The sequence below is a fragment of the Trachypithecus francoisi genome, unplaced genomic scaffold, assembly GCF_009764315.1.
Source record: "Trachypithecus francoisi isolate TF-2019V2 unplaced genomic scaffold, Tfra_2.0 Lachesis_group11, whole genome shotgun sequence".
Lineage (NCBI taxonomy): Eukaryota > Metazoa > Chordata > Mammalia > Primates > Cercopithecidae > Trachypithecus > Trachypithecus francoisi.
This window is the reverse complement of record NW_022681456.1, coordinates 100,465,707-100,491,733: the sequence shown is the minus strand read 5'-3', so window position 1 is coordinate 100,491,733 and position 26,027 is coordinate 100,465,707. Positions and strand designations below refer to the sequence as shown.

General features: G+C 41.6%; 1 protein-coding gene and 1 long non-coding RNA gene across 21 annotated transcripts in view; one reads left to right on the top strand and one right to left on the bottom strand.

Moving 5' to 3' along the window:
- The window catches only part of CAPRIN2 (caprin family member 2), a 45,626-nt gene extending 42,685 nt beyond the window's left edge, over positions 1-2,941 (bottom strand). For 10 of the 20 annotated variants that reach the window (XM_033222511.1, XM_033222512.1, XM_033222516.1 and 7 more), the window contains exon 1: positions 1,294-1,621. In XM_033222511.1, the coding sequence (XP_033078402.1) occupies positions 1,294-1,545 (252 nt within the window). In that variant the 5' untranslated portion in view covers positions 1,546-1,621. Of the gene's footprint in view, positions 1-1,293; positions 2,463-2,631 lie in introns of those variants that run through there. The other 10 variants (XM_033222523.1, XM_033222510.1, XM_033222527.1 and 7 more) reach the window with 6 other exon arrangements.
- An 83-nt stretch (positions 2,942-3,024) lies between these two features.
- Positions 3,025-24,592, top strand: LOC117091094. Its single transcript, XR_004440236.1, has 2 exons — positions 3,025-3,225; positions 23,232-24,592. It is a non-coding gene; the product is annotated as an uncharacterized LOC117091094 (long non-coding RNA).
- The last annotated feature ends 1,435 nt before the right edge of the window (positions 24,593-26,027 follow it).

Here is a 26,027-nt window from a genome sequence, read left to right as displayed (position 1 = left end):
CTGGCTAATTTTTTTTGTATTTTTAGTAGAGACGGGGTTTCATCACGTTGGCCAGGTTGGTCTCGAACTCCTGACCTCAGGTGATCCACCTGCCTTGGCCTCCCAAGCGCAGGGATTACAGGTGTGATCCACTACCAGGACCGGCCCCACTATGGTATTCTAAAAGCACTTTTTAGGCTCCTTCTGTATTGGTTTTAGTGGCAAAAATCTTTCCCAGAAGGTTGAAAGAAGTACTGGTACTATCAGATAGGTATTCAAAACTAAAGAGCTACTATAGGTAAGCTAGAGAGCATACGTATACATATATGTAGGTCCTCCACCTGAGGGAGGCTCTGTCAATAGATCCTGCTTTGACCATTTATCATATTGATGGGGAATCTGTGCTGACCTGCACTCACCTTATCACACTTGTGATCAACTGCATGCATTAAAAAGACAAATGGTGAGAGCCACAGAGAAGTTACTAGCAACTTGCCCTTTTTACTACTTTCTTAGTTTAAAAAAGAAAAGAAAAAAAGAAAAAAGAAAAGAAATAGAGTCAACCAGACTCTGAAGAGTCTCTTCACATCCCTCCATTAAAAGCAACTTTAAGGTTTCACTAGGTCTTGGCACAAAAGTATTTAAGAGCCCATAGGTCCAGACCGTTACTCAACCTCACCTGTCCAAAAGCAGAAGAGAATCATAATACAGCAAAGCAACGTGCAATCTGTTTCACAGGCTACATGACTCAGGAAATGAGGAAGGATTTAGATCTTTACAACAGCATTTTCTGTAGCTAGACTTAACTCTTGGGTCTCTTTACAAGGCTGACTACAACGCTTTCACCCAGCAATCTTAAATCCTCACCTAACAACACAAAAGTAAGTGGTAAAACATTTTCTAGTTCTACCACGGTTAAACCTTCCAATGACTGCAGCAGTAATACTGCAATATCAACTGCTGCAGAAAGTCACAAGGAAAACAAGCTAAAAAATCAGCTATTAACACATCTATGAAAAGAAACATTAATACTACATAAGGAATTAATCTGACCTAAAATAGCTAGCTCTTAAAGTATTTCAACAGCAGCATGCATAATAATTTTACTATGAAGAATATTTTTATTCAGTTGTTTTGACAAATGAAACAGAAAATGTTTAATACTTCCAACATGTAGCCTGCTTGTTTAAAGCAGCTAAACCTAAGGTTAGTTAAATTTTTAGTAAAGAACACCTACGAGCTCTGAAAGTAAAATGTCAGCTCCTTAATCTTTTAAGATCATGCATATACAGAACTGGAAGAAAAAAAAGTTACCTTCTTTTTCTCGATGTTTCTAATTTTGTGTTTAAGGCATATGAGTCCATTTTCAATATAGGTCTCATATGCTTGGGAAGGAGATGCAGCAGAACTCAGAGTAGACTGCAGGGGGCTCAAGGCCCGCTGGCTTTCCCCATGCTGAGTGTGGTTCACTTGGGGCTTGGCTGACTTCATATTCCCCTCTCTTTCCTCCTCTGAATGGCCTGAAGGTGACTGGTAACCAAAAGGGGATGAAGAGAGTTGCACCATTGAAACAGATGAGGCTGAAGGAGGTGGGGGAAAGTTAAGTATAAAATTAGGACTAGAGGGACACAGCCAGACAATAACTTCCCTGGAAAGTCTAGACCACTCCCTTAAATTCTTTTCCACAGAAGTGAGCTCAAAACCCAGTGATGTTTCAGATACTGTACTTCCATCCTACTTTTAAAGTAATTAGTGCCGCTAGCCAATAAGGATAGCCTTTACGTAGGCAAAATCTCCAACATAGAGGATGTTTCCAGAAATTCGATTTTCCACATAGGGAGGAAGAACTGCAATGGCTTCACAGCTCCTTTCCTCTCATGAGGGCAGACCACATTCTAAATAATTCCCATGGACACGTGATGACACCAAAAGAATAAGCTTCCCACACCGGGACCTAAGGCAGCCACTCAAACCTCTTTACATGATCCTCACCACCAGCCCTAACCTCAATCCTGAACGTATGAAAGAAAATCCCAAACTCACAACATTCTCTCATAGCTCTAAAGTGACCCAGCAGCTTCTTGAACAAGAATGCTAACTTCCCCAATTGCTCTGGGGCCTACAAGGCAATCCATCACTACTGGACATTCTCAGCCAGGTACTCTCTCTCAACCTGCAGGAACTCCGCGTTGATTCTCGGTTGTTTGGTTTAGACTAGCCCAAAACTGCTTACACCCAACCAGTTAAAGCTTGTTCTAGCGAGCCCTTCCCCTGCCCTAAAGAGTGGCCTTTGCGCACTTAGGTATCCCTCCCTCGACCTCCAAGCATCCGCGGTATCCCTTTCTCCCCGCTTAGGAGCATCCCCAAAGCAAGGACAGAACAGGCCCCATGCACGCCAGCGAGCACCCCCCTCAAGTCTCCGAGCGAGCCTGCGCGAAGAGCACCTCTCCCGAGCGGCCACGGAGAGCCCTGCAGGCACCGACCCCCACCCTTCCCACAGACGCCCCGGGGACACAGAAACCGCTTCTGCAAGGCCCCAGGGGAGGCTGACCTGGAGGAAAACGCACCGGCCACAGGCCACGGCCCACGGGAGCCCCGCCCCGCCCCGGGGATGCCAAGCCGCCCCTCCACCTCGCCGCCGGCCACCCAGACCTGCCCACCCTCGCCGGGTCGGCCGCCTCCCTCCGCCGCGCCGACCGAGGCCGCCGCAGCCGGACTTCACCTCCCCAGGCAGCCGAGGCCGCCGCAGCCGCAGCCCGGGCCCGCCTTCCAAAGCCGGCGGGAGGCAGGAGCGCTGCGGAGGTGGACCGGCGCCACCCCGCACTCGCGTCTCCTCCTCCTGTCTCCTCCCTCTCCCTTCCCGGTCCTCGCCCGCGGCCTCTGCGGCGACAGGCACCCCGCTGACTCCGCCGCTCGCGCCCAGGCCCGCCCTCCGTGCCGCGCGTGGCTTTTGTAGGCCGCGCCCCGCCCCGGCTCGCTCCTCCCCCGGCCGCCCCGCCACCGCCTCCTTCCGGTGCCCCTTCCCGGCTGCAGCTGGCCGCCTGCGCCTGTGGGGTGTTAGTTCCGGGCCCAGCTTGGGCTGGTGGGGTAGGTCGGGAGAGGGCGCGGTCTCACAGCCTTTGCGCAGATTGCGGGGCACCAGGTGGGGGCCCAGGCGACGCCGAATGCGGGCAGAGCGGAAACCGCGCAGCCCCGCTGGACCTCGCTGATTGCCGGCTGCACCGGTGGGTTCGCGACCTTGAACAGGTGACTCCAATAGCTCCAGGAGGGCAGCGCGCCCTTGGCGGAACTGCCAGATAAGCCGAGCTTGAGGCTGTCCTAGCCCAGTGGGCAATCGTGAAATGCAGAGGCACCTTTGCCTCTCAGATAGCATCTTTCATAGTAGGATGGGGAATAAACACCGTTTCCTTACAGGAGAATCAGCCTGTAAGAGCAGAATGCCCCAAATCAGCATTGCCATAAAAACGGAGTAGGTGACTTCGCAACCTGCAATAATAGGATTGAGTTTATTCAAGCTGTATTATTTGTTCATGTGAAACACATTTATTGACTGGCACGCAGAGAAAGCTGTAAAAAAAAACTTTGTAAGGTTACATAAAATTAAGAGAAAAGTCTGGAAATACATAAAAGTTTATTAAGGAAAGGAAGGTGTTTCTGAGACCAAACAAGAAAAGCACACACACACAGACACACTCAGCAATACTTTGCCCCAACATATGTTTAGTTATTACACCAAGTGGAGTTTTTTAGGTCCTGTCTGTCCCTGACGCTCTGATAAAAAATATTGAGACTAGCAAGAGAACAGAGAAAATTCAGAATAATAATCAAGGAAACAAAGGTCTAGTTTTAAAAGCCTTGGTCAACTTCACACAAAATTAATTTTAACATTACTTAATACATTTTTTGGCATCTATTATCTGTGTTCTTTTCAGTCCCTGGTGACATAATGTTCCCTAATGTTGCATTTTATCTTTGAATCTGTGAATCCCATATGTGTTCTTAAGGGTCAGAGAAATACTAGATTTTCTCTTTTACTCATTGTTTATAACCAGAGAAAGAGCAGAAGATGCTGAACATGAGGAGAGGAAGGCTGTGCCTTCACCTTTGATGACACAAAAAACAGTGGCCATAATAAGAAAAAATGTGAAGGACACACTGTTGGATCAATGAGTTGACACAAAGTTACAGCACAACCTGAGTTGTAGCCCAAGCTAATGATGAATCTAAAAACCGTATTCCAGTCAAATTAGTCATGAAATGTTTGCCTTCTAATCGGCCAGGCAAAAAAGGAGGCCATAAATTTTAAATTTTCTACTAAATGGATATTCTCCTAAATGAATAAATCTATACAGATTTACTTCTCAATAAGGATTATGAAAATGGATCACGAAAGAATGCAAAAGCAAAAGTAATTAAATTTCAAGTCCAGTAAGGTACAGTCTGTATATGTATGGCGTGACATTTATAGGAGAACATACCACAGTAGATACTCCTGAAGCAATGTCTTCTAAACAGGTTACAAAGATGATTCAGATAAAAGCTTTTCTGCTAGAGGAGATCTTTAAAGTCAGTAAGTCTGGCTTACTTTGAAAGCATATGTCCCCAAAACTTTTATTTGTCAGGAGTTTGGTTTATTTTACCCTCTCTCACTCCCTATTTTCTATAACACCGTGACTTTTCTTGCCAACTGTGAGGCAGTATTTGTGGCATACCACCTCCAAGCTTAGCAAGGAATAACTATATTTGAAATATAAAAAGTGTTATCTCAAATCATTGATAGACGAATATATTTATTCATTCATTCATTCATTCAACAGATACTTAGCACTTGCTATGTAGTAGGTGATAAGGCTATAATGGTGACTGAGACAATATAGCTTCTGCCTTCATGGAGCTGAGTGGGGGAATTCAGTAAAAGCTATAGATGTAAATGGCAAAAACGACTAAATCAAAAAACCCGAAAGACAAAAATACTAAAGACTTTTATAATGGATGGTTTGATTTCTACAAAAACAGCAAGACTTTACATCCTTTGAAAATGTGAAGCTCTTAAATATGCACTGTCTGACAAATGTTCAATTGCTGCAGGGATGGTTATGCTGCAGTCACTTAAAATTCATATAGCTTCATATTGTTGAAACTGGAAAGATAAATCCACCTAAGGATGTGAAACCTGGTAGCGTATTAGTAGAGATATGAGAAATTATCTTAGACATATTGTTGTGGGTGATAGAAGTCTGTTTCTTATTGGCTGTACAAGACTTTGTGGATAATTGCCACCGAGAGAGAGGGAGAAAGTCACCAAGAAAAATAACAATAAGGCTAGGAAAGAAAAAGACAGGGAACAGTAACATAAAGTTGTTAAAAATGTAGTACTTTCGGCCAGGCATGGTGGCTTAGGCCTGTAATCGCAGCACTTTGGGAGACCGAGGCGGGCACATCACCTGAAATCGGGAGTTCAAGACCAGCCTGGCCAACATGGCGAAACCCCATGTCTACTAAAAATACAAAAATCAGCCGGATATGGTGGTGCACCCCTGTAGTCCCAGCTACTTGGGACGCTGAGACAGAAGAATCACTTGAACCCAGGAGGCGAAGGTTGCAGTGAGCCAAGATTGTGCCATTGCACTCCAGCCTGGATGATAAGAGCGAAACTCTCTCTCTCAAAAAAAAAAAAAAAAAAAAAAATATATATATACACACACACACATATATAAAGTATTGTCACATACTTGCTGATTCATAGAGTATCTATTCAAATATTTGAGAAAAGAAGCTTTTATGAAAGTAAAGAACTGAGAAATGTAGACCTCAGGTAGGAAAAGAAAACTTGCCATAATAGTTTAGAGTATTTTTAGAGAAATATCTGGTTTGTAAGATTAATATTTTGGTAGGCTTATTTTTTCATAAAATTATAATTATACATTCCTATTGGTTTTGTTGATACTGTTTTTCTGATATTGAAATTAATGCATTAATAGTGCTCCACCATTAAGTACCTTTGAAATAAAAGTTCTTTAGAGGAGGAATAATCAGCATAGAACTTGTGAATGTGTGTCATTAAAGCAATAATATCAAGTCCATAAAAATACGATTTCTGTCCAACTTTGAAGTATTGTAAAGTGCCAACAGCATGGGCTTTGGAGCCAGACACACATGGACTAGATTCTTATTCCTGCCCCTTACTAGCTGAATGCGGCTTGGGCAAGTTACTGAAATTCTGTGGGCTTCAGTTTTTTCAGCTGTAAAACAGCTGATAATAAAACAGACGTAATATTACCCATTAACAGCATTGTTAAGGATTTCATTTTGTTTCTGTGAAAGCATGTGTCTAGAGACTAGGCCATGAAAACGTATCCTCCACTGGGATACCTGTATTTACTGCTTTTCCCACAGTACGAAGCCCAGCATTTCTCCTAGTAGCCAAGGAGAACTAGAGAACTGTGGAATTTATGACTCAGGAATCCCACCCCCACTTATTTGAAAGATAAGGTATATAAAGCTGCTGGAAATTTGTGAGTTTTCCAAGACCTAAAGAATCTAGGTCTCCTGCCTTCTAGTGCAACATGCACTCCAGGCTGCTTCATGCCTTTCCCTTGCTGCTTCCATGCACTAAATAAAGTATAGAAATAGGCAATTACACTTGAAGAATTGAAACCAAAAAGAATAAGTAATTCAGTGTTACAGTGTCTTCAAAGGAATTCATTCAGGAAGACATTTTTAAATATTCATATATTTTGATCCAGTAACCTTTATTTTAGGAGTCTCCCCAATCAAAATAATCAGAGATGCAAACAATCATTTATTTATGAAAATGTTGGCCGGGCGCGGTGGCTCAAGCCTGTAATCCTAGCACTTTGGGAGGCCGAGACGGGCGGATCACGAGGTCAGGAGATCGAGACCATCCTGACTAACACGGTGAAACCCCGTCTCTACTAAAAACTACAAAAAACTAGCCGGGCGAGGTGGCGGCGCCTGTAGTCCCAGCTACTCGGGAGGCTGAGGCAGGAGAATGGCGTGAACCCGGGAGGCGGAGCTTGCAGTGAGCTGAGATCCGGCCACAGCACTCCAGCCTGGGTGACAGCGCGAGACTCCGTCTCAAAAAAAAAAAAAAAAAAAAATCATTTATTTATGAAAATGTTAGGCACCACATTTTTTTAAGTGGTGAGAAATTGTAAACAACAACCTAGACATTCAACAATAGAGAAATGGCTAAATAATGTGACTCTAAGCCTTGAATTTTAATTCAAGTAGTACAAATCATCTTTTCAAAGAATATTCAATGACATCATATTATATGAAGTGAAAAAAGCACAGGATAAAACACGGTATAAAACATTTAGTAAGATTGTGATTTTGTAAAATATTTCATTTTAAATATGCATGGAAAAGGCTGAAAGATGTTTTCACTTTATTTTTATAGCATACGTTCAGTCTTTTTTTTTTTTTTTTTTTTTTGAGACGGAGTCTGGCTCTGTCGCCCAGGCTGGAGTGCGGTGGCCAGATCTCAGCTCACTGCAAGCTCCGCCTCCCGGGTTCACGCCATTCTCCTGCCTCCACCTCCCAAGTAGCTGGGACTACAGGCGCCGCCACCTCGCCCGGCTAGTTTTTTGTATTCTTTAGTAGAGACGGGGTTTCACCGTATTAGCCAGGATGGTCTCGATCTCCTGACCTTGTGATCCGCCCGTCTCGGCCTCCCAAAGTGCTGGGATTACATACGTTCAGTCTTTATACCAAACCAGAAAAAGTATTTTCCCAAAAACATGAAAACTGCCCCCTCCATAGATTACCATTATTAACTTTTTGCTTATATTCTTCTAGACTTATTTCCAAGAAAATATCTATGTAATTTTTTACAAAATAGGAATGTACTAAACATTTTGCAATTCTGCTATTTTGACTTAAAATATAGTGAGCATCTTTTTATTAAAATAAACTTGGTGCAGTGACTCACACCTGTAATCCCAGCACCTTGGGAGGCCAAGGCGGACAGGTCACGAGATCAGGAGATCAAGACCATCCTGGCTAACAGTGCAACCCCGTCTCTACTAAAAATACGAACTATTAGCCGGGCATGGTGGCGGGCACCTGTAGTCCCAGCTACTCAGGAGGCTGAGGCAGGAGAATGGTGTGAAACCAGGAGGCAGAGCTTGCAGTGAGCCGAAATCGCGCCACTGCACTCCAGTCTGGGCGACAGAGCAAGACTCTGTCTCAAAATAAATAAATAAAAATAAATAAAATAAAATAAAATAAACTTTAACTTTGGATTAGCTTTGAGAGGTAGAATTTCATATTATTTTAATTATATTCTTTTTACTTTCTGTGAACAAGTTAGAACTAACATTAACAGAAATGTTAGTTATACAAATAGGAATCACAGCAATATTATACACCCATAACTATTTGAATAAATGGTAATCTACATAATTATTATTCTTGTACGAGGACAAGAATCCTAAGTGAAACACAAAAAAAGTGACTCTAAAAAGAAAGCCTAAGGTGGTACAAATTATTTAGTGACTTGAAAAAATACTTCTTATTCACCATGACTTTGTTAGCCCAGAATTTTTCACATAAATGATTTACTCATTTTTAATAAACAATATGTCCTTAAAAAGTTCTGTTTCTGAGATATGGCATCAAAAGTACAAGCAACAAAGGAAAACATAGATAAGTTGGACTTCATCAGAATTGAAAACTTTTGTGATTCAAAGGACACTATCAAGAAAGTGAAAAGACAGCCCACAAAGTTGGAGAAAATATTTGTAAATTATACATAAGGTACTTGTACAAAAATATATAAAGAACTCTCTTAGAACTAATTAATAAAAAGACAGCCCAATTAAAAAATATGCAAAGAATATGATTAGGCATTTCTCCAAAGAAGAGATGAAAGTGACCAATAAGTACATGAAAAGATGCTCAACATCAGTAGTCATCAGGGGAATGTAAATCAAAACCACAATGAGATATCATTTCACACCTACATAGGTGATCATAATAAAAAAAGATAACAAGGGTTGACGAGGACGTGGAAAAATTGGTTGGAATCCTCATACATTGCTGATGGGAGTGTAAATGATGTAGCTGCTTTGGAAGACAGTCTGGTGGTTCTTCAGTTAAACATACTGTTACCATATGACCCAGCAATTCCATTCCTAGGTATACTCCCAAGAGAAATGAAAACACATATGCACACAAAAGTTTGAACACAAATTTTCATAGCAGCATTATCCAAATCACCAAAAAGTAGAAACAACCAGGCCAGACACCGTGACTCACACCTGTAATCCCAGCACTTTGAGAAGTTAAGGCAGGTAGATCACGAGGTCAGGAGTTTAAGACCAGCCTCGCCAAGATGGTGAAACCCCGTCTCTACTAAAAAAAAAAAAAAATACAAAAAATTAGCCGGGCGTGGTGGTGGGCACCTGTAATCCCAGCCACTCAGGAGGTTGAGGCAGAGAATTGCTTGAACCTGGGAGGCAGAGGTTGCAGTGAGCCGAGATTGTACCACTGCACTCCAGCCTGGGTAACAGAGCAAGACTCGTTTAAAAATAAATAAAGAAAGAAAGTAATAACGTAGAACCAAAATGTCCCATCTACTAATAAATGCTTAAATACAATGTGTTATATCTGTACAATTGAATATTATTCAGCTATTAAAAGGAATGAAGTACTGATACAGCATGTATGAAATTTAGAAACATTATACTAAGCAATGCCAGGCGCGGTGGCTCACATCTGTAATCCCAGCACTTTGGGAGGCCAAGGCAGGTGAATCACTTGAGGTCAGGACTTGGAGACCAGCCTGGCCAATGTGGTGAAACCTCATCTCTACTAAAAATACAAAAAGTAGCCAGGCGTGGTGGTGGGCACCTGGAATCTCAGCTATGGGGGAGGCTGAGGCAGGAGAATCCCTTGAACCTGGGAAGTGGAGGTTGCAGTGAGCCAGGATCATGCCACTGCACTCCAGCCTGGGCAACAGTGAGACTCCATCTCAAAAAAAAAAAAAAGAAGCCAGCACAAAAGGCCACATACTATATTATTCAATTTATATGAAATGTCCAGAATAGGCAATCTATAGAGACAGAACATGGGTAACTGGTTATCTAGGACTTGGGGGAGTGTTGCAGGAAAATGGAGAGTGACCGCTAATGCATACAGGACAGGGTTTCATTGTGGGGCAATGAAAATGTTGTAAAGTTGATATAATGATTGCACAATTCTGTGAGTATACTAAAAACCATTAAATTGTATACTTTAAATGGGTGAATTGTATGGTGGTGTGGGTTGATTTGTATCCACTAAAAAGATATGTTAAAGTCCTACCCCTGTACCTTGAATATCACCTTATTTAGAAATGGGATATTTGCAGATGTGATCAAGTTAAGATGAGGCCATACTGTATTAGGATGGACACCTAAAACCAAGGACTGGTGTCCTCGTAAGAAGAGAGAGATTTGGGGCCAGGTGCAGTGGCTTAGGCCTGTAATCCCAGCACTTTGGGAGGCTGAGGCGGGCAGATCACGAGGTCAGGAGATGGAGACTATCCTGGCTAACATGGTGAAACCCCTTCTCTACTAAAAATACAAAAAGTTAGCTGGGCGTGGTGGCGGGCACCTGTAGTCTGAGCTACTCGGGAGGCTGAGGCAGGAGAATGGCGTGAACCCGGGAGGCGGAGCTTGCAGTGAGCCGAGATCGCGCCACTGCGCTCAAGCCTGGGCGACAGAGCGAGACTCTGGCTTAAAAAAAGAGAGAGAAGAGAGAGATTTGAAGACACGGAGGAGACACAGGGAAGAAGGCCATGTGATGACAGAGACAGTAAAGCAATTTAGTTAGCGAGCCAAAGAACACCAAGGAGTGCTGACAACCACCAGGACATAGAAAGGAGGGAAAGGATTCTTCCCCAGAGCCTTCAGGAGCGTCCCCCTGCTGACATCTTGATTTTGGATGGCCAGTCTTCCAGCACTGTGAGAAAATAAATATTTTCAATAAAATAAAACAATATTCTGTAAATTATGTAAATGTAAAATAAAACAAAATTCTGTAAATATTCAATAAAATAAAACAATATTCAATAAAACAAATTCTGTTGTTTTAATTCACCCAATTTGTGGTAATTTGTAGCCATATAAAACTAATATATATGGTGTGATACAGTATGTGAATTATATACTAATAAAACTTTCTTTTAAGGGCTCTAGGTTTATTTTTGTTTTTAAGTGGAAATGTGTATACTCATGGCAGAGAGCGTTGGAAGTCTAGAAGGCAAAAGGCGAAAAGGAGGCTCTATTCATGCCGACTTCTGCGGGGCAGAAGCAGGAGTGAGGGGAAGGCATAGACCAGAGCCCTTACTGGGGTTCTGCAGCAAATGCAAGGCAGAGCAGGGGAAGCAGTTGAGGATTGACTAGTTTGAATAATTCCAATAGGCTTTGGGCTATAGAGGTGATCTCTAGTTGCCTGATACCTGGCCCTGTGATGATTTAGGGCAGGGCAAACAGTGCCTTGGTATGTGAGAATTAGATAAGAACGTATGTGGAGCCACAACCTTGATCAGGTGGTCTGCACATGAGTTCCCAGGAAGCCGACTTACAGAACAGAGGTAAATATGGTTCACCATATTTATTTATGGTTTGGTCCTGTGATAGGTGGATACCAAATAGACATACAGAATCTTAAAAAATGCAGTTAAAACTGATAGCCTGATACCATTTACCTTCAAACTGAGTCCCCTACCTACCCAAGTACATTGCCTGACAAGTTAACAGCTGAATACTATTCCCTGATTGGTGCTTTGGCCCTGGGAACTAAACTTTGGTTCCTTCTCCAGTCATTCTCTCTCCCTTTAGGCTCTCTGAAACTCTGCATCCCACCCAACTGCCTGTCCATCCCAACAGGTCTGATCACCTATTCAGTGAAAGATTAAAACAAAATTTAGCAGCTCCCAACTGCCCCCAAGATACAATGTTCTTTGTAAATTATTTACATTTTATTTTTGAGTAGCTAATGGAATACAGTTGCTATACAGAAGGAAAAGTATCCCCTCACTCTTGTCCTTAGTTCCCTTCCTCCAAGTTAACAAGTATTAACTATCTTTGGTGGAACTTTCCATAGATTTTATGCACATATAACATACATTCTCCCACCACCATCACCATTTTTTTAAAATTTTTATTTATATATTTATTTATTGAGAGAGAGTCTCACTTTGTCGCCCAGGCTGGAGTGCAGTGGCGCAATCTCGGCTCACTGCAAGCTCCGCCTCCGGGGTTCATGCCATTCTCCTGCCTCAACCTCCCGAGTTGCTGGGACTACAGGCGCCCGCCACCACGCCCGGCTAATTTTTGTATTTTCAGTAGAGACAGGGTTTCACCGTTTTAGCCAGGATGGTCTCTATCTCCTGACTTCATGATCCACCCGCCTCAGCCTCCCAAAGTGCTGGGATTACAGGCGTGAGCCACCGCGCCCGGCCCACCACCACCATTTTTTAAATCCAAATGTGTTCACATACAAACACTGCTCCATCTTGCTTTTTTCTCCTAACAGTGTATCTTTGCAATCAACGGTATACCATTATACAAGGAGCTTCCTCATTCTTTCAAACAAGCATAGTATTGCATTTAAATGTATCATAAATTATTTAATGGACACAATGTAAGTTATTCAGGAAATGAATACCCTGAAAGCCCTGACTTGATCTCTAGGCAGTCTATGCATGTAACAAAATTTTACTTGGAACTCATAAATTTATACAAAAAGTAAAGGTACCATAATTTAACCAGTCCTCTAGTGAAAAATATTAAGGATATTTCCAACCTTTTGCCTTACAGTGATGCAATTAATAACCTTATTCATACATCATTTTGCACATTTATGAATATATCTGTAGGAGAAAACCTTCAAAGCAGTATTACTGAAACAACTATGCTTTTGATAGGTGTTTCCAAATTGATTTCCATAGAAGTAACCACATTTAAACTCCCATCAGCAACATATGCAACCTGTTTATCCTCCCCATCATTAACACAGCATGTGTAGCAAGTGCTGCTGTGCCCAGCTCACATTCCTCAGACCTGTCAGTGTGTTTCTGTGACTTCCGACTGTCAATATCTGCCCAGTCTCTGTGCCTGAGAGTCCCCTTCCCAACTGAACAAGGAGTCTTATGGGATTATAGGAAGGTCAAAAGCACAGAAAATGAACTCCAGTACCCTCAACCCCCCCCCCCCCCCACTCATCATACACACAAGGCACAAGGAGCACCATTTATCCCTGACTTTTCAGCTCCATCATCCCTCTAGTGGGATAATTCTGAGGTTTGTATATTACATTACCTCCTAGGGTTTTTCCACAAGGTAGCTGGTAAATAAAGTACCTTCATTGGCTGCCTTACCTTTTCTATGGCACTTCCCTACTTCTCTTTCCAGTATCCCCTCCCAGCTGCCCCATCTGAATTGCCCTCCTAAGATTCTTTTTCTTTGTAATTAGTATCAGGCAGCAAAAGTAGGGGTCAGCAACGTTTACCTTCCAAAGATAATTGAGCTCCTTATTTGATCTGAGTGCTCCTACATCTGTTTCATCTTCTTCATAATGTTGATATTTTTTGGGCTATTGGAAACTAGTCTCTTTAAAACCATGCAACATTAATTAAAGCTTTAAAGCAGATGTCTGTGCCAGAAAAAAAATTCAGCAAATTACTTTTAACATAAGAATTTTTCCCTTAATCTCAGCAGGAATCCTGAGAGCATGCATATTATTCATGTAGGTTGGCACTGAAATTATCTTGGGGCCATGGAGAAGAAAGGAAAATAAACAACATGTTGATTTTCATAGGAAATTTTAAAAGATGTATACTTTTAAAGACTTCGTAATGTTTCTTTCAAAATGTCTAACAATAAGTAAAACAACATGGGGGAAAAAGACTAAATGGAACTTCACTTAAATGTTAAATGTTTCACTATTGAGGCAAATTATTTTTTTCTAGGAGAGTTACCTTCAGATGCAGGTAAGCAAAACCACTAGCTAATAAGTCAGCTTCTTAGAGCTTTAGTTTTATTTCCTCTGAAATGAGACTATAATTCATTGGAGTGTTTTGATGATTAAATGAGCTAATAGATGTAAAGTACTTAGCACATTGCCTGTCATAATACTCAGTAATTGGTCCTTATTCTTACAAAAACAGTTTCCACTCATGTGCCATTATCTACTCTAAAAGTAGCCAGGGAAGAATACATCCCATGGAAGGATTAGGACAGCCTAGGGAAAGGAAGTAGGACACTACATAAAGGATTCATAAGACAAAACCCCCACATCTTAGGACGGCACAAATCAAGAAGACAACATAGTCTCTTTCCCCATGCTTTGCATTGCTTGGGCTACCCAGACTTCTGTAAACGTGTACAGGGGGCATCACAGAAGTTACTACATAGAAGGGTAGTCTGGCTTAATGCAAATGCTGGAGTAGACACGTTTTCTCTAAGATCATTGCTTTTGCTATGCCTACCTGACACTATAACTATTAATGTTACCAATTCTAAAAACATGATTTAGAGTTGCAGCAACAATGCCTCTTCTTCAGAGCAGCCTGTGCAATAGTTGTTTATTTGTTTAAAGCAAAATTTGAAGGTAAGAGGTAGAGGGCAGGCAATGAGAGTTGGTATAGAGAGGATATACTGGATATATCATGGTGTCTATAATGGCATAGTAGAAAAAGAACAGGATGAAGAACCAGGCAGGCAGAGTTCTAATTCTAGCTCTTCCAATGACAGTTTGTAAACTTGGGCAAACTACTAAATTTGTCTGTGAACAGTCCCCCAATAAACTATCAGCAAGTGCTATCCACTCTACCTCGAAAGCATATCCCAATTCTGTCCACTTCTCTCTATATACACTTCCATCGAAGCCAGGCCACTGTCTCCTCTCTACAGCAACAGCCTCCTATGGATTTCTTGCTTCCCTGCTGACCCCACTACAATGTCTCTTAGACACTGAAGCAGAGGGATAGTTAAGAATTTAAAATATGATATAATCTGCTCAGGTCTCCTAATCATTCTCTACCTCACTTAGACAAAACAAGTTCATACTATAGTGCTTAAGATGATGTTCATGATATAAACCCTCCCCCAACCTCCACCTCTGTTTCCTCATTGTGGCTGACAGCCCCTAACATGGTTCCCATGATCCCCAGCTCCAGGTATTCATCCCAGTATAATTCCTTTCCCTTGAGTGGGCAGGACCTGGACATGTTTTTAACCAACAGAATACAGCCAGGGTGATGGGCCATCACCTCTGTGATAACCTTACACAAGACTATAACCTCTTTTGCTGGGAAACTCTCTCTCTCTCGTTGGTGTTGAGGAAGCAAGCAGCCATGAGGGGAAGGCCCCCACAGCAAGGAACTGAGGGCAGCTTCCAGCCAACAGCCAGCAAGAGGTTGAGGCCCTCCAGCCAAGAGCCTGCAAAAAATTGAATTCTGCCAAAAACTACTTGAGCTTGGAAGCAGATTCACAGATGAGCCTCCCATGAGAACCCTAGCTTGGCCAATACCCTGATTGCAGCTTTGCAGAGGACCCAGCTAAACTGTGCCAGGCTGCTACATTTGTGGTAATATTGTTATATAACAACAGATAACTAATACACTTCTCTTCCATTACACTCTTTCTTATCCCTACACTGGACCTTCTTGCTGCTCTCCCATGTGTCAAGGCTATTCCCTCCTCAGGGCCATTGCACTTAACCGTGTCCTCTGCCTAGGAGGCTTTTAACCCAGCTCTTTACCTAGCTGACCTTTTCTTGTCGTTCAAGAACTTAGCTCTAATGCTTATTCTTATCTAACTAATCTAAATAGCCATTCTGACACTAGCACATCACAATGTTTTCATTCTCTGCATAGGACTATTACCCCCCAAAAAAGTCTTTGTTTTGTTTCTTTAGAAAGTGAGCTATTTGAGCAGGGCACGGTGACTCACGCCTGTAATCCCAGCACTTTGGAGGGCCGAGACGGGCGGATCACGAGGTCAGGAGATCGAGACCATCCTGGCTAACACGGTGAAACACCGTCTCTACGAAAAAAATACAAAAAAACTAGCCGTGCGAGGTGGCGGGCGCCTGTAGTCCCAGCTACTCAGGAGGCTGAGGCAGGAGAATGGCGTGAACCCGGGAGGCGGAGCTTGTAGTGAGCTGAGATCCGGCCACTGCACTCCAGCCTGGGCGACAGAGCCAGACTCCGTCTCAAAAAAAAAGAAAAAGAAAGAAAGAAAGTGAGCTATTTGAGAGCAAGGACCTTGTCTATCTTGTTTCCTACTATATGCCTAGAAGCTAAAATAGTAGCTGGTACTATGGTAACATTCAATAAATACTTGTTAATTATCAATAAATGAATATTGGGCAGTATTTAAGCTCCTTCCTGTGCTCAAATAGTCTCAGGTCCATAGTCTCAGGTCACATATGTCCCAAGGGGACATATGAAAATATGTGCATTGTAACAATATTTATGGTACAGTAAATAGAAGATAATCTTGGTGTCCATCACTGGAAGAGTAGATTAGCAATAGATCAGATTTGCACATTGCAGCATGGCTGAACTTAAAGCATAATGCCCAAGACTAAGATGTATATGATGCACATTTTTGTAAAACAAAAATACACATGCGTACAAAGATACATGTTTTGTAAGAACTATATAAAGAAACAAGTAAAAAACCACATTAAAAAGACTAAAATGTTTGCCTATAGGAGAGGAAGGAGATGCAAGTGGGAAATGGGGTTAATAGGGACTAACTAAAACAAGACAAGGACCTTGCTCAGTCTAATGATGATAATGTGCTAGGAATCGAGCTGTGTGATTAATTCAATCTTTTCATCAGAGAGCCAAAATTAAGGCAAAGCGACATTGTGTGATTCAGAGATCATAGGCAATATCCAAAGGTGTCATCAGCTTAAAGATTAAAAAAAGTTGGATTAAATACTGGAACGTGACCTGCACTGGGAGTCTCACGTCATTCTTCACTCCTACCCTTCCCTCGCATTCTTATGGAACCGAGGGCCTGGGGGCTTCCAAATTTTCTCTCAGTTTACTCTCCACCCATCTTAGGTTTCCATCATGATTAGACTTAAGCTTAATTTTTTTGACACTGCTTCTTCACAGCTGTGCTCTTGCCATGTTCTTGCAGGACGTATACAATATATGGTTATCTCTCTTTTTGTGATGTTAGACCTATTAAGGACCAGTGCCACCAGTCTTTATGTCAATGCCTCTCTAGTCATTTTGATTATCTGAGGCTAATTTTCTACTTCATTCCTCAGGAAGAGTTCATGGGAGCAATATTCCCGGAGATCCTAAATGTCTGTAACAATTTATCTGTAGGCCTTAGGCTTGAAAGTCAACTAAGCACAATATATAATTTCTTGGCTCATATTATCATTGCTAACACATATCTTTCAGACTCTTATGTTACAGCTTATACCTTTCTACACTGGAATGTTCTTTCCACTCATCACCTGTCAAACTCTATTCATCCACTTATACCCCGTTGTGGCGTTCTACTACTGTGACACCTTTCCTATCTCCTCCTGACAGGGTTAAGTGCTACTTTCACAAGTCTTCTTATGCAGCTTTATATATTTCTCTATGGTATTAATCCATATTATATAGCTACAATTCATTAAGCACTTACTAGGAAGTTCGCCTAGTTTTCTAGGCAAACAAAATCTCATCTAATCTTGTTTTCTAGGCAAACAAATGAAATACATCAGTGTCACTTTTTTCTCTGGAGACATTTAATTTTGAATCACTCTATCATCCCTAAACTCTAGCCCAGTTGTCTATATCTCAGTACATTTAAGTTCTTCAGGTATAGTAGGAATTTCATTTTCCTGGACCTACCTCTCCCAAAGCTTTCTAACCTGCACCAATCTGGACTGCTGGCTCTCTAGTGCTGCTGCCTAGCCATTGTCTGAGATCTACCTTCACTCTCAGCCTAGGGGTTCCCATTGTCTCTTTTTTTTTTGTAATAAATTTCCCACTTTCTGGATCTTAAGTTAATCCTTTGAGTTTCTTTTTTTGTAGCTTTCTGAAAAAAAGGAAGATTGGGGTAAAATATTAGAGACTAAAACTTGCCCTATCCTCACATGTGATTTGTTTATAATTCCAAGTTAGAAATCATTTTTTTTTCCTCTGACAATTTTAAAGACATTGTTCTATCATCTCACAGTTTCCACTGTCACCTTTGAGTAGCCAATGCCATTATGATTCTAAATCCTCGGGAAGCCTTTATGATCTTCTTTTTGTCCCCAGGATTCTGAAATTTCAAGATGAGGTAACTTGGTGCACTCAGTGGGCCCTATCAATCAGAAACTCAATTCTGAGAATTTTTTAAAAATTATTTCTCTGGTAACTTCTTATCCTCTATTTATTTCACTCTCTCTCTCGCTCTTCTCGTCTCTCTCTCTCTCATCTCTCTCTCTATATATATATAGACTTAATATATATTAATATAATATATAAATACTTTATATATGGTATTGAATTATATATAGTGATATATATATATATATAAAACTCCTATTATTCAGATTTTGTATCTCCTGAGCTGAATGCTGATTTTCTAGTTTTCTTATATGGTCCTTCTATTTTCCATCTCTTTATCTTTTTGTGATAAAGATACTTTCTGAGAGATATTTCCTCATCATTAATTTTTAACCCTACATTTTTAAAAGCTTTTCAGTCATTTTTATATTTCTTAAAGTGCAATCATGAAAATACCAAATGCCAGCACCTAGTACAACGCCTGACATGTGGGAATAAGTGCTTAGTGCACAATTTTTGAAAAAACAAATGGACTTCAATCCCCAACCTGCCATTCTAAGTTTAGAGATCAAAACAGCTGACAACAGGCCTCATTAATTTTCTATTGCCTTTTTGTGCTTAGAAATAATTACTACTAGTTCAGTTTTAAAAGTACTTTTTTTTTTTTTTTTTGAGATGGAGCCTCGCTGTGTCACCCAGGCTGGAGTGCAGTGGCGCGATCTCAGCTCACTGCAACCTCTGCCTCTGGGGTTCAAGCGATTCTGCCTCAGACTCCCAAGTAGCTGGGACTACAGGTGCATGCCACCACACCTGGCTAATTTTTGTATTTTCAGTAGAGATGGGGTTTCACCATATTGGCCAGGCAGGTCTCAAACTCCTGACCTCGTGATCCACCCACCTCGGCCTCACAAAGTGCTGGGATTACAGGCATGAGCCACTGCGCCCGGCCTAAAAGTAATTTTAGCTAATATAACATGCTTTTCTATGTTGTTTACATAGACTTCTAAGAAGCCAATAAATTACTCACGTAGCCTTATGTATATGCTAAAACTGAACAGAAAACTGATACCTATTCTGCTCTAAATGGTGAAATAGCAAGTGAAAAAATAATGTAGCAAGAACCACATGCTCATTGCATGTACTAAATTATTTAAAACCTCCCCAGAAATGTGTCAGCATCTCTAAATCTTTTTTCTAGGCATGGCCATTTTCCCCAGGAGAAATTCTCCTTCCAGTTTCATACTTTGGTGGGTGTTATAGATGCCAGCATTCTAAGAGCCACGGTAAGGAAGGAGGCTTTAGAGTCTGACTTTGAGCTATATCAATTTCCACTTATTTCCCCTACTTTCTGCAGAGCTTCCTGCCTTTCACCTATGCCTGAGTTTGAGTTTCTCAATTCAATACCTTTCCATTTTCTGCTGGGCTGGGTTACTTGTCTGCCTATGGTATGGAAAGGGATATAAGGGTCTAACTGCTTCATTCACAGATATTCAATCCATCCTTCTGTTTTCAGCCTCACTTCTCACCCCTACCTTCAGAGATAACTAATACTACCTATACCTGAGATTTTCCAGGGTTTGAGGGCAGGGTTTTTCTTTTTGGCTCCCCTTTCTGCAGGCAGTATTGTTTCTGCTTTCTCTGCTCTGCTAGATCAGTTAGCAATTGCAAACTGATTTGGGGGCTTCCAAAATTTAATTGGCATCTCTCAACTGTTCTTCTACCCCCTCTTGTTGTCTCCCTTCATGTTCTTTCTCTTAGATTTGTGCCTTTTAAAATCCCTTTAGTGTCATCTAGGTGGAAATTCAGGAAGGAGCAAAAGGAAATGCGAGTCTCCAATCTTTCATGTTTAGCAAGAAACCTGTGCTTTTAACTTCTCCGTTATGCCGCCTCTATGTATAGCTTGCATGACTATTCCCCACATAGATTATGATTTTCTTGAAGGCAGTGACTTGAAAATTAAAAAAAAAAATTCTGACACTCTTGGGAAAAAATTAAATGTGCTGTAGTTATGGCAGCAAGTAACCACCAGAACTAGTTCCAAACTGGTTTAATGGGCTGAGCATGGTGGCTCACACCTGTAATCCCAGCATTTTGAGAGACTGAAGTAGTAGGTTCACTTGAACCCAGGGGTTCATGGATGCAGTGAGCTGTAATTGTACACTGTACTCTAGCCTGGGCAACAAAGTGAGACCCTGTCTCAAAAAAGAACCCAGAAAGGAATAAAATAAAATAATCTGGTCTACTGGATTGATGGCAACTTACCTAACTGAACACACTTCTGAAATCTAGCCAGAAATAACCCTATGCTTTTGAAAGCCAGCCAGTCCACAACAATCTCATCTAAACAACTGAGTTTCCCTAGCTGGCAACAACCAACCCACCCCACCTCTTAAAGTCTACCAATCCCTCAACTTCATGTGTTATGCCCAGACCGTTTATTCCCCGAAGAAGACCACCAGAGTCCAGAGTCAAAGCCAAGTGGCAAGGATCTTTACTGCAAGTTCGAACTTGGTCCCTCTGCTCCACAGCATACAAGAGGGCCCCGAACGATGCATGCGCTCACTTTTTATAGCCCGATGTAAACAGGATATGTAAGGTTACAGAGAAACAAGGGAATTCTTTGGGTTACAGCATTACAACTGGTTAACATTTTAAGTTATACATTTAGCAGTTTTTTTTTTTTTATTGGTTCCCGTGCTTTCAGTAAAACCACTCCACAAACGGTTGTGACCTTATCGGGGACTCTCCAGGTGGTGTTTTTCTAAAGTTGAGACAAATGGAGGAATGTTTGCACTGGGCCCAGGAAGTTGAGACAAATGGAGGAATGTTTGCACTGGGCCCAGGAAGTTGAGACAAATGGAGGAATGTTTGTACTGGGCCCAGGACTGAGATATATGGAGGAATGTGTTTGTACTGGGCCCAGGACTGAGATATATGTTTGATTTCTTACACATGCTCCCCAAACTTCTATAGATAATCAGCTCCTTGCTTTACTGGAGGAGACTGTGCTTCAGGCAGCATTAGATTCAGCTTTTTGTTTCAGATATTGAGTAGTAGTCTTTTTCTTTGTCAGATCTCAGCAACCACCACAGTATCTGTTGCTTGGAAGGTACTTAGTGGGAAGATAGGAGAAGGTGCAGAGGGCAACTGTAAATGTATCCTAAGTGAAGGGGCCTGGGCTGTTTGCCCTACGCAGCCCTGTGGCAAGGCTAAACCAGGTATAAATTTTGCTCAACGTGCACTCTTCAATTCCAATTCATAAGCATCTTAGGTATAAGAAATGTAAACATCTGCATCCAGAAGCAATTATGTTTGCCTGCCACCTTTCCTTCAGTATTGTTAACTGTATATAATTGTGAAAGGAAAATATCTCGGAATCCCAAAATCACTAAGCTAAAAGGAAAATTCAAGCTGGGAATCGCTTAGGGCAAACTTGCCTCGCATTCTATTCAAAGTCATCCCTCTGCTCACTGAGATAAATATGTATCTGATTGAGTCCTTTGGAGAGGCTAATCAAAAACTCAGAAGAATGCAACCACTTGTCTCTCACCTACCTGTGACCTGGGAACCCCCTCCCTGCTTCAAGATGCCCTGCTTTTACTTCGAGTTGTCCTGCCTTTCCAGACTGAACTAATGTTCATTTTACCTATGTTGATTGAGGTCTCATATCTCCCTAAAATGTATAAAACCAAGTTGTGCTCTGACAACCTTGGGCACATGTCATCAGGAACTCCTGAGGCTGTGTCATGGGCATGCATCTTCAACCTTGGCAAAATAAACTTTCTAAATTAACTGAGACCTGTCTCAAATTTTGGGGGTTCACATTTGGTAACCACTGAGGGATTATGAGTGGAGATGCCCCCTGACCTTTGACAAATCTCCTCCTGGTGCTTGGTACCAGCATGAGCTAACTTTATGGCTCAAATCAAATCAACAGGACAATTTGCTGAGGTGTGAGAGCATCCCCTCCAGAGAATCCCTGATCTCCCCAAATGTGGCCAAGATCTAAAGTTTATTTTTCCTTACAAATCCCCCCCCACCGCTTTTTTTTGGAGTTCTACTTGCTCCCAACAAGGAAGGCAAGTTTTCCTGCTTCCATGATGATCCAAGGCAGGTAACTCCTTTGTGGAGTTTGAGCGCACTTCTAACAGGGAAAATGAGGTCTTTCTCCTGCTTCTGGGATGGTAGAGAGCAGTCTACAGCCTGAGACCTATCCCTAGGTAAGTAACTGAGTTGGGGTATGTCTTGGCTAAAGTTAAGATTAACAACCAGCTAGTCTTAGTTTCTTCTTACCATTAGAGTGCTCAGTAATCATATAAGTGGCATGATCGTACAATGGCAATTGGTTGAAAGAGTTATTATCAGTAGAAAGGTATCTGGGTTACAATAAGGGATTGTGGAGACCAAGGTTTTAACATGCTACTTGGAATCTTTACCTGCATGATAAAACTTGTACATTTTAGGGAGACATAAGGCATCAATCAATACATGTATGTATGCCAAGTAGCAGGCTTTAGAAAGAATAGACTCTAAATTTTTCTTCTTAGAATTATGGTCTGTGTTGATGTTAATACTGGAGGGGTATAATGAGGCATGCTAACCTCCACTTCCCATCTTAGCCTGAACCAGTTTTTCAGGTTAAATTTTAGAGTGCCCTGGGCCTCTAAAATGGTTGCCAGGGCCTTCAAATTTTATTTTTGGTTTACAACTCTATATGGTCAACTGTTTTCTTTATCCCAGTTCAAAGAAGGGAAGGAGAAGCTCCCATCAACAGATATCACATTTACAGTAGCAAAAGCAGTTCTAACAGATATAGCAAAAAAAATCCTATATGGAACATAATATATTATTGGGTTAAATATTCTCCAGACAACACTTAACCACTAGGATAAGATGTGTACTTTAGAAGTTACCTCTTTTCTGAGAAGCTGAATTCATTTGCCTCTAGGACACCTAACATGATGCAGCAGAAATTTCTTCTAGGAATCTAAAGGGACCATATGGAGCAAGCTATATTCAAGAAAAACAGGACTATGAGGCTTAGAGTACCAGAGAGGAGGGAACAATTACAAGTACAAAAAGTCCCATTTGGCAAAAGAAATCTGAAGAGCACAGTGTCCTGCACTGGGCTCCGTTACAGCCTGGAGTAAGGCGAAGATGTTGGGGAAATCAGACAGCAGGGAGAATGGGGCCACTGCAGCCCCTCTGACTTTCTTTTCCTGGACTTTCTCAACATCCTTTCCTGCTCTGCTGTTGTTGCAGCTGCAGGTCCTCACTCCAGGTTGGCAGCCAGGGGCTCAGATGGAGCTGGCCCCACACCTCTGCACATTCCCAACCTGAAAACCACTCCAGGCTCCCAGCCTTGCCTATCGGTTCCCTGAGGGTCTTGGACGCTACGCCAGCACAGGGATGTACCTTCTGCCTGGGCACCACCAGAGGCAAGCTCCAAGGATGTAGTTTGGTACCTTCTTACAATTAATTGGTTTTGGACGACTTGGTAATTTAGAAACTGCTGAGGTGAACCTCCAATAGAGGAAGTCTAGCACGGTTCTATGCCTGACTGTGCCCCTGATTATGCCTCAAAATGCCTCTTAAGCCCCTGATGATGGGTGCTGGTTTCCCTACAAAGGTGAACATGCTTCTCAGAAGATGCTCCTCCTACCTTCTGCGTCAATGCGGGAAGTTTGGAGGACAAAGTACAGGTTACTTTTGGAACAATAGGTTCCTGTCTCCCTCTGTCCTTTTGACATATTTTCAGATGTAGAAGGGAAAGACCTAAGACACTATCCAAACCCATGGGATCTATCATCACCTATAGGGTGTGACTTGTCACTGTAGCTGAGCCACCTGGCCTTAGCTGCATGTGTGCCAAACAACCACTTGAAAGCTACCGGTTAGAAGGCAATGTGCTTGATACTAGATGCAGCCTGTTAAATATGTTATATGAATTCTAAAAATTAAATACATAAATCTTATTTTTGGTAAATATTGTCATTCTCTAAAGGACACTATATATTTTAAATCTTATACTATAATTATAAATTTGTCTATTTCTCCTTATAGTTCCACCTGTATTTGATTTATGTATATTGAAAATCTGTGGTTGGTTCCATGTAAGATCTTAACTGTCATGTCTTTTTGGATAAATATTTCTTTTATCATTACAAAATGTTTTTCTTTATCTCTTTTAGTCTTTTTCATCTGTAGTACTACATCTGTTATTATTACATCCGTATTACTACATCTGTTATTATCACATCTGTTATTATTTGCTTGATATTTGTTTTTTAAAATATATCTTTTATCTCACCTTTGGGCATCATTAGAAAATGGCTTAATATTTTCCCTTTTAGACCTATTGTTAATTCTTTATAATGAAATATGAGGAAGAAAATTTTTTTTTTTTTTGAGATGGAGTCTCGCTCTATCACCTAGGCTGGAGTGCAGTGGTGCGATTTCCGCTCACTGCAAGCTCTGCCACCTCCCGGGTTCATGTCATTCTCCTGCCTCAGCCTCCCGAGAAGCTGGGACTACAGGTGCCTGTCACCACGCCTGGCTAATTTTTTTGTATTTTTAGTAGAGACAGGGTTTCACCATGTTTGCCAGGATGGTCTCTATCTCCTGACCTCGTGATCCGCCAGCCTCAGCCTCCCAAAGTGCTGGGATTACAGGCATGAGCCACCACGCCCGGCCGAGGAAGAAAATTTTAAGGCACCAAAATGTTGGGGTACCAAGAGAAAGAACCAGTCAGAGTATTTGTTTTTCCCTTTATTTTCAGTTATCTTAACCAATGCTAGGGGTTCCTCAAAATGTTAAAAATGGAACTATCTTATGACCCAGCATTTCTACTCCTAGGTATGTACCCCAAGAGAAATGAAAACATGCATCCACAGAGACACTTGTACACAAATGTTTATAAGAGCATTACTCATGATAGCCTAAAGTTAGAAACAAAAAATGTCCAACAACAAATGCATGGATAAACAAACCATGGTATATACATACAGTGGAATATAATTTAGCCATTAAAAAGAATGAAGTACTGATACATCCTATGACTTGGATGAACCTCAGAAACATTGCACTAAGTGAAAGAAGCCAGACACAAAAGGTCACATATTGAATGATTCCTTTTGTATGACATATACCAGAATAGGCAAATCCTATAATAAAAACAAAAAGCAGATTAGTGATAAACTGGGAACGAGGGGAGGGGACAACGGAGAGTGAGTATTTAATGGTACGGATGTTTTGGGGGGTGATAAAAAGTTGTGTAACTCCAAAGAAGTAGTTGTACAACATTGCAGATATACTAAGTACCACTAAATTGTATACTTTAAAGTAGCTAACTGTATGTTATATTAATTTCACCTCAATAAGAAATAAAATCACCCTCTGCTAGTAAGATGGATTAATTTTTGCACACTGGTAAGCAGTTCTTATCTTCTTTTGTTTGTTTGTTTGTTTGTTTTTGGAATTGAGATGGAGTCTCACTCTGTTTCCCAGGCTGGAGTGCAGTGGCACGATCTCAGCTCACTGCAACCTCCACCTCATAGATTCAAGCAATTCTCCTACCTCAGTCTCCTGAGTACCTGGGATTACAGGTGCACACCACCACACCTGGCTAATTTTTTTATTTTTAGTAGAGATGGGGTTTTGCCATGTTGGCCAGGCTAGTCTCGAACTCCTGACCTCAGGTGATCCACCTCCCTCAGCCTCCCAAAGTGCTGGGATTACAGGCATG